Below are 12,341 nucleotides of genomic sequence, written 5' to 3' on the forward strand. Positions count from 1 at the left end.
AAATATATTCTCAGCTCTCTTGATAAATGCCCTGGGAGGAGGCACAGGAGGTTGCAACGCTTTTATTTATCAATGCGAGAGAGAGGAGGGAGCAGGTAGAGAGAGTTGAGGACTTTTCGGGGCGGGGAACGTCGTGCTGACTGCCAATGCAGCGAAAAGTCCAAACTTCAACGAGATCCAGGTGGAGGAGATGAATTATAAGTCCATACCCGGCCCCCATCTCAAGTCAGAAACTGATCCCTAACCAGCCGGCCCTGGAGCGAATTCCGAGGAGCCGAACCGAGAGCTCAGAGAGAGGGGAACAAACAGAGATTGGCCCGGGGTCAACTGTGAAAACAGCTCATCACATCCACAGATTATCCGCAGGCGGGTGTCAATCATGAAGGGAGGTCACACACAAAGAGAATCAAAAGTTCTTCGGCAGCAAATTACATCAAGTGAGAATGACGGGCGGCGGAAGAGGAAGAGAGGTAAATTGGTGGAATCTGTGTGGAAAAAGAGGGCAAGAGAGGGCGCGCTAGAGGGGGACTAAAGTAAAGCCCATCCAATTATAAAACCTGATTAGCTATGTCAATTAAAGTGTGATGGATGTCCTTTCAATTATTGGCTCGTATCATGAAAATCAATGGGTGGGGAGGGTGGGGGTGGGGGTGGGGGGGGGAGCACTGGCTGGTCGGGGTTGTAGTGAGCATCGGGATCGTTTCACTCTGACACCTGGTGGGTCAGATAAAACTTCACTCAGCGATGCTCCGATAAGCCACCAGAGATTACAGACAGAATGGAGGCGAGAGAGAGGCAGGGAGGAAGAGAGAGTTGTCTGATTGACTGACATTATTGTCTGGCTGCAAGTTGAACGGTGTGTGTGTGTGTGTGTGTGTGTGTGTGTGTGTGTGTGTGTGTGTGTGCAAGGGAGGAGCAGAGATACTGGATCTCTGCATCCGAGGTTAGCGAGGTGCCTTTGGTTTGCCCTCAGAAAGTAAACAGCGACTGGCCCAATCTGAGGCTATGTTTATCCAATCAGCAGAACCCAGTTGGCCTGTCTCCTTGCTGACGGGTGTTGTTTTGTCTCCAGTCAGGCCGCACATCTCTTTGTTAGACCGCAGCGCTACAAATCCAAATATCACAGCCTCGTCTGGCCTTTTGACTCGCCAAGACAATTGGATTTTGGGAACTTTAATGAGGGGTTCAACCGTAGTCTCTCCCCCCTTTTTGTGGAGCTTGTTGTGGAAGGTGGAAGGTTTAGCCCGGCTGCTTACAGTTAAGCACCTCTATGCTCCCCCCGAGGGGAGAGGATGGGAGTCAGAGAGGCAGATAAATGGAGAGAATGGGTGGTGGAGGTGGAGGAACGGCGTATGTACCCAGCAAGTCTCCACGTATTGTTCTGTACAGATGTGCTAACGCAAAGAACGAAATGCACTTGTGTTTATCTCCAGCCAGTCATTCACAATTGATTGCATGTCAAGAGATGTGTGGCATTACAATATGCAGCCGGAGAGCCCGGCGGCATATAATCCCTCTACTTAAGGTATCAGATTGTACTGAGATAATCATCCATGAAATAGATTCTGGCATTTCTCTTAAAGACTTGGGTTTGTCAGGCGGCTTTGTCCAAAGAAATGGATTTTTTTCAAGGCAAAAGAAGAAGGCAAGGACAAATGGATGAAAAGAAGTGACTAGAGATGAGAGTGAAACGGAGAAAAAGAATACTTTTTTTTTTTTTTTTTTACCATTTTCTCTTTAAAACTTGGCTGTTAGCACTCTGCTAATTTAATTGTGCCATTCTCATATCACAGATTTACTAACACCAATTAAAACGTGTCAAATCAATGCTTCCAATGGTGGCACCGTGCCAGTTTGGAGATAATCATAATAAAAATAAAAAAAATCATTATTAATGTTAATCAGGTTAATTTTGACACAAATCTTTTTGCACATATTATTGCTGCTCATTGATGTAAATCGCACATGCCGCCTCCCCGTTAGTGTTAAATTCTGTTAATTTTCCGATCTTCACTAGTGTACGTTCGCTCTCCTCCGCCTGCTTCCTGTCCTTCTCCTTTTGTTGTCGACTCACCACGCGCCAGCCTGCGGCACTTTAACCTTTGCCGTTGTTCTCCCGTCCTGACAGCGTTACAGCTGACAGCGCTACGCCCCCGTGGCTCCCGGGGACAATGGCCCTACACAAAGGCCCCAGGAGCATCCTCCACCTCCGCCACCACATTCCCCTCAGCCCAGGGAGACAGCCGTAGCAAATCCCATTCTGCTGCAAAACACACAACTCGTACACACACACAAAACGCTGATGCATGTCCGGGCTTAGCTATCATCATCTTCACATTGTACTCTCGGGGGAGAAAGATGCTCCCGCTCCTCTCTCTCTCTCTCGTGCTTTTGAGAGCAATGAGAGGTGCTAAAATCCTTAATTTTTTTGTCTCTCACAAGGGTGTGCTAAGAGAGAAAATATGTGCAGAAATGCTGCAGACCTGCTTCACATATGTGGTATTTCTCCTTTTTTCAGTTCACAGGTTGGCCTTGAAACTTTAGGCGTTTGCTTGTGCTTGCTCTCTTAAAGGGATAGTTCAGGGGGTTTGAAGTGGGGTTGTATGAGGTCAGTGCATTACCTACAGGAGACACAAACAGACAGCGAGCAAAGTGTATTGTACTGCCGCGCAGAGCATGTATCCACCATTCTAAATATAACGTACATTTAAAGAGATATAGATTTTTGTGGAGGCTAAAATACATTTTGCCCCCGCGGCAGCAGTACATTGCTTTGCTATCTTCTGGAGGTAATACACCGACCATGGAGAAGCATCAAAGTCAAGCAGCATCAGGTAGTGGGGCGAGGAGTGTGCAATTAATTTCATATCCTTTATTAACATCTCAACCAGACCCTCGAGTGAGACCTTTGTACGGGGGGATTTTAAAAAGAATCCACATTGCTGTTGCCATTTATTTCCTCGGGGAGTTTTTTTTTTTCAACAATCGTGCTTAATGATTTCTTTCTTTTCCCGTTTCTCCCGTGCAGCCGTGAGCGGCGCCGAGGACGTGGCGCTCTACGTTGGCATGGTGGCGGTGGCTCTGTGTCTGACCCTGCTGCTCATCGTGGTGGTCCTGGTCTACCGGCGCAAGAAGGAGGACCTGGACGCCGACGTGGCGGACTCCTCCATCCTCACCACTGGCTTCCAGCCCATGGGCATCAAGCCCAGTAAGCCAGGTGTGTGGGCACCGCGGCCACGCAGGCCTCCCCCCCACAGCAGTAGGACACTGTTCTTTGTTCTACCCTCCTCTGTGCGTCCGTCGGTCTGTCCGTCTGCCCACCGTGACCGTGCGGCACTCATCTACATCTACCACTGATCCTGTTTGTCTGCGGTTGTGCTGTGGATGTGTTTTCAGTCGTTTTTTTTTATTTTAGTCCAAGTAAGATGTGTTATACTGTGAGTGTGTGTGTGTGTGTGCGTGTACAAGCTGTTTATTTGCCCGCCTGACACATTATGTTTCGCCACCACCTCATTGTCAGTAAATGTACCCACTCTGTTTACTGCCTGTGTGGAGCCTCTGAGGTTTACCAGCAAGTAATAGAAATACAACTGTCTGAGTTGGATGGAGATGGGGAACTGGGTTACAGCGGCTGTGATTCACTGCGAAAAAAAAAAAAAAAAAAGCCTTTATACATTCTCTGTGCTAAGCTGTATCTGAGTTCTGTTTGGAATTGATTGTGTGGTTGCTAAACAGACAGACAGAGAGAGATGGAGAGAGAGAGAGGCGGGATGGAAATTGACTGTCTTTGTGTGGAAGTTGTGTTGTGAGAGTGTGAGTCGTCTGTTTTTCTGCACCATGTGTCTTTCCTGTGTGTGCTTTTGGAGAGTGTGAGGTCTGTCGCTGTGATGTACGAGCCCCTCCTTGCCCCCATGCCGCTCACAGAGTTTCACACGTTTTTGCTTTTGTCCGTTTTTTTCTTTCTTTTTTTTATGTCGAAACAGAGAATTCCCATTTGCTCACCATCCAACCCGATCTGACGACGACCACCACGAGTTACCAAGGCACCCTGCGCTCTCGCCACGACACCGCCGGGAAGTTCTCCATGACCAACGGGCCCCTGCTGGACCCGCTTCCCAACGGCTCACACACTCTGCACAACGGCAAGCTCAACTCGGACCCTGCTGAGTTCGTGAGCAGGCTGTCCACTCAGAGCTACTTTAAAACGCTGCCCCGCGACGTGGCCAACACCTCCTACGGGACCTTCAACTTCCTGGGCGGGAGGCTGACCATCCCCAACACAGGTGGGTTCTTTGCTAAGGTTCATTTACTGTTACCAAGAAATACTTATACGCCTAAGACTAAGAGCTATACACATGAAGTCATATGGACTGACATGTAACCCATTCATTGGACAGTTTTGGTGATGTCATCCTGCAAACAATGTACATCATTGTACAACCACATCACAAAAAGCAGTGACACATTCTTTTAGGCATACTATTCCAAGACTTTTTTTTGACATACTATAATTTGACTTTTTTCATTACTTTTTTTTACATGTTTTTTTTTTTTCATTACTTTTTTCATGAATTTTTTTTCGACATACTATAATTTGACTTTTTTCATTACTTTTTTTTACATGCTTTTTTTTTTGCTGTTTTTTTTTCATTAATTTTTTTCGACATACTATAATTTGACTTTTTTCATTACTTTTTTTTGCTGGGTTTTTTTTCATTCATTTTTTTCGTTTTTGACATGCTATAATTTTACCTTTTCATTACTTTTTTCGACATGCTCTTTCATGACTTTTCATGACTTTTTTGACATACTATAATTTGACTTTTTTCATTACTTTTTTGAATATGCTTTTTTTTTGCTGGGTTTTTTTTCATTCATTTTTTTCGTTTTTGACATGCTATAATTTTACCTTTTCATTACTTTTTTCGACATGCTCTTTCATGACTTTTCATGACTTTTTTTTACATACTATAATTTGACTTTTCTCATCACCTTTTTTGACATGCGATACTATGACTTTTTGGACAGACTTCTTTCATGACTTTGTTCGACATACTATAATTTGACTTTTTTCATGAATTTTTTCAACATGCAATACTATGATTTTTTTTCGTGACTTTTTTTGAAGACGATATTTTACTTTTTTCATTACTTTTTTTGACATGCAATACTATGACTTTTTCGGACAGACTTTTTTCAACATGCTGTACTATGATTTTTTTTCTTTTTTTAGGCATGCTCTTTCATGGCTTTTTTTCATGGCTTTTTTGACATACTATAATTGGACTTTTTTCATTACTTTTTTCAACATGCCTGTGAGTTTTTTCAGTACTTTTTCATTTTTTTCCACATGCTATACTATGACTTTTTCCAGGACTTTTTTCAACGACTTTATTATTTTTTTGGACAAACTAAACGATGACTTTCTTCATGACTTTTTTCTACATGCTATTTCATTACTTTTTCATGACTTTTTTCGACATACTATATAATTTGACTTTTTTCAACATGACATACTGTGTTTTTTTTGTTGTTGTTTTTTTTTGCCAAACACATCTACTATCAAGACAAGGCTACTTTTGGTCCCATTTACTTTTATGATATGGTCTTATACACATTAGGTGCAGTAACCTACCAGCCCAAAAGTATTTTTGTTTACAGCTCCAAAACTAAAAGGCAACAATATTTAATCCAGACCAGTTTGCTGCTTCCAACTGCCCTTTGTAAATGTAAATCATGAAAACTCTAAGATGAGTAAAAAACAAATCTGACAGCAAGTATTTCTCTGTAGAGATACCATTGTAAGTGTGTGTTATGGAAGGCCGGAGATTATATTAAGCCTCTGTAGGATTTTCTCTTATATTTCCAACAAACAAGAAAAGTTCCAAACAATAACACATCACCAAACATTTTTATTTGCAGTGCACATTTCAGACATTGTCATTGCTTTAAAACATAAAAAAGAACATTTACCCAAACAAGGAGAATTGACCAGCTGAGTCCCATAATACAACGTCTCATCGTATTGTTGAAATCGACCCGGACCATTTAATAAACAAAGTATAAAGATAACAAAAATGAAAAGAGTTTCAAACAATGCAGTTTAGTGAAATCTGGTTTTCACTCAGTGACACAAAGCTGTTTAAAAACTGTTACAAGGACGACAAAAAATAAATGTGAAAGGCTCACTTCTTCATAAAAAAAAAAAGCAAATGTAAAATGTTACATTTACAGCATGAATAATTGAAAAGATTGATAGATGACTAACTAAAGAAAAGAGTGTGCAGTTAAACACACTGTACTCTAACAGGTTCCCGGAATAGAAACCCTGAACAAAGTATTCCAATTAGCCACCTCACTTATAACGGAGCTTTGAATTTGTAGCCGATGTCCACAAGTGTCAGTTGTGTACTAAGTGCATGGACCGAGGAATCGAGATAGTCCATAAAAGATTAGTCTGATAAAATATATTAAAAGCCCACCATCATTAGTCCCCTCTTTAGCTTCCCATCTTCACATTAGCTAAGTACAGAGCTTATATAATTATACTAGAAGACAGTGTTTTCAGTTGGCTCTCTGCTGTCCAGATTAGCCGATGACATTGCCAGTAAGCCAGCATCTTTTGGGAGAAAAAAAAAAGTACTTTTCTTCTTGTGTTTTCCTTGCCATCACTCTCTCACTACCTCTCTCCCGCTCTCTTTCAGATATTTTATGCATGGATTAACTCAAAGCCATGTAGGCTATACCACGCATTGGCACCCGTCTCCTCGCTGGGACACAGAAAACAAAAAAATAAAAAAACAAATCAGCACTTGCCTCCACTCAGAGGAGATACGCTGTCATTTAGCACACTTTCAAAGCAAGACAGTTTATAGATTCAGACAAGGCTGTGAGCATTCAGGCACCTTCGCCTTACGCAAACAGATGTTTTTGATGGTAAACAGAGCCCGTTTACAATGCAGAGACGGTGCGTATTGTGTCACACAGTCGCCGTTTGTACCAGACTTTGAATAGGATTCTAAGTGGATGATTTTGGCGTGAGAATCACAACACTAATGCCGCAACATTCAAACTACCTCAATAGCTCTCTCTATCCTCCAAGGTGCATTCCCACACTCTCCCAGGGAAGTGTAATTTTCCTTGAGTAGTCTGTTCCATGGTCTCAATTATCTACTTGGTGGCAGACGGAGGACATTTCGACTCGCGATGCAGCGTGCGCTTTTGTCCCAGCTAATTGTTGACCGTGGGGACGTGCGCCGCCTCGGCTGCCGGTGCAGAGATTTGCATCTACTGTACCTGACGGAGGCTGCCTCTGACCTTCAGAATCGCTTTGTTTTTGTGTTTTTTTATGCAGCTTTACAGTTTTGTTGAGTGGGCTGGCTCCCTTTTTGTGAGATGACAAAAGGGTTGTTCAGTCAGAACAAATGAGCCTGTCCCCCCCTCTTCCTTATCCACGCTCTCTCTCCCTTTGTTGTTATTTGCATTAGGAATCAGCCTGCTCATTCCTCCCGAGGCCATCCCCAGAGGGAAGATCTATGAGATTTATCTCACTGTTCAGAGGAAGGAAGATTTAAGGTGGGTCTCTTTAACACTGCCTAACTGGCAGTCTTCCCCCGGATGCCACTAGGCTGTTTGTTTTGATGCTCTACTGTTCCATTAAGAAAGGCTTAAGAGCCTGTGCCAGTCCTGTGGAGGAGGGATGTAAATAAATAACGTATCCTTTTACCAGGCTGTGCACTATTTAACTTAAATGAATTGTTTGGAAAAACGCTGTTTATCTTGCCCGCTGCATTCACTCTCACAAGACACAGTGGTTTGTAGCATGTTGTGACACGTTCTTTAATCTCTGTTTCAAAGCTGCTAGATCGTTTGCAGCAGGTGATCGGTAAAATTCGCATTACTAACTCGATGAGTAAAAGCACTCGGGAGTCATTCCCCTCTCCCGCTCTTTCCCTCCCTGGTGTAGGTTACCCCTGGCCGGTTGCCAGACCCTGCTCAGCCCCGTTGTGAGTTGTGGCCCTCCAGGGGTGGTCCTGAGCCGGCCAGTTATCCTCAGCATGGACCACTGCTCTGACGCATGCCTCGATAACTGGGCCGTCCGCCTCAAGAAGCAGAACTACGAGGGCACTTGGGAGGTGAGACGGCGCTGTAACTCCGGCACAAATCCCACATAGAAAGACAAAGTGGACACCAGGTGAATTTGTTAAGTCTTACTGAAGTCAATAGGAGCTCTCCTTAGGGGGGAAAAAGTACAGACTTGCAACTAGGAAGCTGTCAATGCTTGCATGGCGGCCGTGTTCGTCATCCATTCTATAGTGGTTAAATTATATTGTCCATCAGGTTTTTTTTTTTTCTCACTGGGCTGGAACAAAAGCCTGGAAGCACTGGCTCTCTCCAGCTCAAGAGTTGCTAGGCAACATGTTCCTCAAAACAGAAATTCTCTAAGCAAATTACTGATCCTCAAAGTACTCTCCTGAGTGCTCCTTGACCATTTTTGACCGCTGCTTCCAATTACAGCGTTACCTCCCCGTTTTTTCCATCCATGGAATTTGAAAGTAACCAGAACAGAGTCCAATAGGATAGACTTGTGAGGAACGTTTGGTGTCGACACACACACACACACACACACACACACACACACACACACACACACACACACACACACACACACACACACACACACACACACACACACACACACACACACACGCACACACACAGACTCCTGCAAACAAATGCGGTTTGAGGCACTATACACATCTTCGCAATCCGGAGAGATTGGAAAGGGTGCTGGTGGGCTTTGGAGTGTGAGTAGGTCTTCTTTCATGTTCGATATTGTGCATAAATTATTCAGCCTCCCCGTGTGTGGCGGCGGTGGGGTGTCTGTGGGATGGATTGGCCTGTCTGAGGCAGAGGTTAGACCACCACTTTTAATCATCCGCCAGACCAAATATAGCCCAACGGCCCGGCTGCGTGTCCACCGACGGAGGGGGAAAAAGCGGCAGGTGGACGGGGGGGAATTAAGAGCGGAAGCAACTCCAAGAGTGTGAAAACGAAAATGGGAAAGACATAAAGAGACGGCGAAACGTGGACGTGCAGACGCAGCAGGAGGAGCCGGAGAAATGAATTGCTCGTAGAGTCGAGCGCTCAGCGGCGTAATCGAGCCACCTCGCTTCCCCCGCTCCACCTTCGAAAGAAATATTAAGATGATGGGGAAAAAGTGAGACTCCATTGTGGTTTGCGTCGCAAATGAATTGTGTCAATACTAATTCTATTGATGTAGATGGTGTCTGGTTGAATCGATCCTAGAGGGGCTTGCCGGGCATTTGGCAGGCGGAATGCACTCTTCAGCTTGATTGGGTAATGAGAGGAGTCAGTCAACTGGCATGATGGGATTTTAGAGAAAATGTTGTCACCTTGGGTCCAATTTGTCCCCATCAAATTAGCCCGGAGAGCGGCGGAATTATCTCATAAAGCTATTCCGTCCTGTGATGGGATACTTTTGCAGGTCTGTCATCTTTATTGGAGACGCGGTTGTGAGACAGTATGCTTCTCTGACATGTTTATATCGCTCTTTATTTTTTCCAAATTGGCAAATTAGAGCGCCAATTAATTCTTTGGTGTTTTCACTTGTCACCATCAGGCAAAAGTGTTGTTGTGCAGATAAGCAGTCAGGTTGTTTTCAACTTCCTTAACAAGTTTCAAAGGCTGAAGGAAATTCCGGAAAATCCTAACAAACCCGATATTTACTGCACCTCTACAGTTTTTTCTTTCTCCAGCACCATCTATTCTTGCCAGGAATCCATTCGAGTCTCCTTTCATGTCAATTGAGTACCTCGTTCATGCATTATTAAATAAATTGATGGGGTTCTATAGAATGTGTGTCTTTATGTCAGTATGGAGTAAGTGTGCTGCAGTGAAAATGGGAATCTGAAGCAAGAACAAAGAGTTCTTTTCCCCCCCTGATCCAAACTATTACCCAGACACGTATTGAACATTACCTTACAGACCTTTGTCTTAAATGTTACTTCGTCACGCTGCAGGAGGGACAGAGTTTGAGACCTTGCTGCTGCGCCAAACTCCTTCCTTAACAACCCCTTCACAAACACACATCCACACATACAGACATCAGGTACCCAAACAAACACGTTGCCCTTCCCTCCTACATAAATTGGGTGCTTGACCTTCCATTTACACCTTGTTTTTTTGTTGTTTTTTCCCCCCCTCCCTTCCCACTCGCCTCCTCCAGGACGTCCTGCTGATGGGGGAGGAGCTGGTGTCGGAGCCCTATTACTGCCAACTCGAGGCCGAGACGTGCTGGCTTTTCTCGGAGCAGCTGGGCACCCTCGCCATGGTGGGGGAGTCTCTGCACATGGGCGCTGCCAAGCGCCTGAGGCTGGTGCTCTTCTCCGACGCGTACTGCTCCACGCTGGAGTACAACATCAGGGTCTACTGCATGGATGACACACAAGACGTTTTCAAGGTAAACCGGGTCGAATGCAGCGACGCCTGTCACGTTCTCATTGTGAGATTGCACGGGTCGAGCGCTCCGGCATCACGTGAGTGATGGGCGGACTATTACGTGTGATAGCATTGTCTCGTCACGTTGGAAGGTTGGTAGAAATCAGGCATGCAGGAGTTCGCCGTTGCCATGGAAAATTGAACAATATCACAGGCCTGATTAGACTATATTCAGTTGAATGGTGTGTGATTTCCTGAGCCTATTGAAACAATGCATTTGTCAGCGTTGATCATGATATACAGTAGAACGTCTGAGTGTGTTTTTTGTGCCGAGAGAGATGTTTAATTTCCTTTCATGCTGTCAGTAGTTCCGCTTGGCTGCCGTGGGCCAAGAAGTTTCCCATCACTTTGTTCAACAGCATATTTCGCTTCTCTTTTTTTTTTTTGCTCTCCACATGGACAGAGTATAATCAAGCGCTAATGCGTTCCTCCCTCCCCCGAGGACTGCCTCTGAGTAGCCTGTTAAGATTTCATTTGCATGGTTAATTAGTAAATTAAAAGGAGAGCCTGCCCCAATCTTTTTTTTTTTTTTCCCAGCAACCCCCGGTGCTCTTCACTCTTTTCTCCCCGCACCTCTCAACAAGCTGTTCCTCTCTCCGTCTGACACCAGTCACAAGAGCCACTTCCCACTCGAGTCCACTTTTGCCAGCTGTAATGGCTGACCTTCTCGTGCGGAGGTTCATCTACGGTTGGCTGTGGGACACAAACAACGGGATCGCAGAGGGGGCTCGAGCTGAAATTAGCACTGTCGCATTCAGGGAGATGAAGATGAGAACGTGCGCACAGGCTCCGGCTGTGGAGTGAGAATTACCCAAAAAAAAACAACTCTTCAAGCTCACATCCGTCTTTTTGTGGCTCCATTCTGCCCCCGTCTTCTACATTTCAAACAGAGCATAAAGGAAGTAAAGCCTGGATGCAGCTCTGTGAAGCACATGCTTTATTTTCCATATAGATATCACTCCTTTTCTTGCTGTCAAACCAGTTGTAATGCTCCAGTTGTCTTCAGATATTCCGATTGTCTGGTGACCCAGTGGTGTTTTGCTGCAGTGTGACTGCTGAAATGACCTTGCGCATCCTGTATTGGATGCAGGAGGGCTGCTGGTACAAAAATCTTTCTCTCCTCTATCGCCTGTGTGCGTCTCCCCCCTCTGGCTAGCTCTTGTTCTGCTATTCTCCCGATCTCTTAGCCAGGAAAAGGACATCTGAGCTTGTTGACTCCAGCACTTGTGCTGCCATACTCTGTGGCTCCCTCGACGCCCTTGAGTGCATTAGCTCCCCGTCTCTCACACGACCCGGTCCTGCGGTAAGCCACGGCGTCTCCGGGGTTTTGTACTTTTTTAGTGAGTGATTTAGAACGTGGCCCCCGCACTCTTTAGTAATCTCGACTCCACACTGCTCTTGGTGCTATTATGGAGGGAGCAGTTCATTTGGCGAGTACATTAACCACTTTGAGTGGAGATTAAGCTTCCCTGGAGAGGTTCAGCCTAATCACTAATCGCTATCTTTAAAATGTACTATTTATGACTAGACTTTCACGATAGCATTAAAGTTAATCGAAGTGTGGGGAAGCAGTCGGCGGTACGACGGCGTGGCACTGCAGCATTTTAAAATAAATATATTTCAATTTATGTACAGTACACCTTCGGCACATGTAAATGTAATGACAGCAGCTATGCTAAGGCTCCGCGACTGGATTTTCAGACGAGAAGTCGACTTTTTATGCATGGAGCAGGCTGTACTTTTGATGGGAGATGAAAAGCCACTAGAGAACAGGCATGTCCCTGCCTTGCCTGTTGGCTGTTCAGTGGCAGGGAAGGAGT

The 12,341-nt window shown here is 44.9% G+C and overlaps 1 protein-coding gene across 4 annotated transcripts in view; it reads left to right on the top strand.

Moving 5' to 3' along the window:
* The window catches only part of unc5a (unc-5 netrin receptor A), a 119,262-nt gene that overhangs the window by 93,237 nt on the left and 13,684 nt on the right, over positions 1-12,341 (top strand). For 2 of the 4 annotated variants that reach the window (XM_084009058.1, XM_084009060.1), the window contains 5 exons: positions 3,029-3,259; positions 3,984-4,283; positions 7,488-7,575; positions 7,967-8,135; positions 10,250-10,483. In XM_084009058.1, the coding sequence (XP_083865184.1) occupies positions 3,029-3,259; positions 3,984-4,283; positions 7,488-7,575; positions 7,967-8,135; positions 10,250-10,483 (1,022 nt within the window). The remainder of the gene's footprint in view (positions 1-3,028; positions 3,260-3,983; positions 4,284-7,487; positions 7,576-7,966; positions 8,136-10,249; positions 10,484-12,341) is intronic. The other 2 variants (XM_084009059.1, XM_084009061.1) reach the window with 1 other exon arrangement.

This window comes from Eutrigla gurnardus (assembly GCF_963514095.1).
Source record: "Eutrigla gurnardus genome assembly, chromosome: 5".
Classification (NCBI taxonomy): domain Eukaryota; kingdom Metazoa; phylum Chordata; class Actinopteri; order Perciformes; family Triglidae; genus Eutrigla; species Eutrigla gurnardus.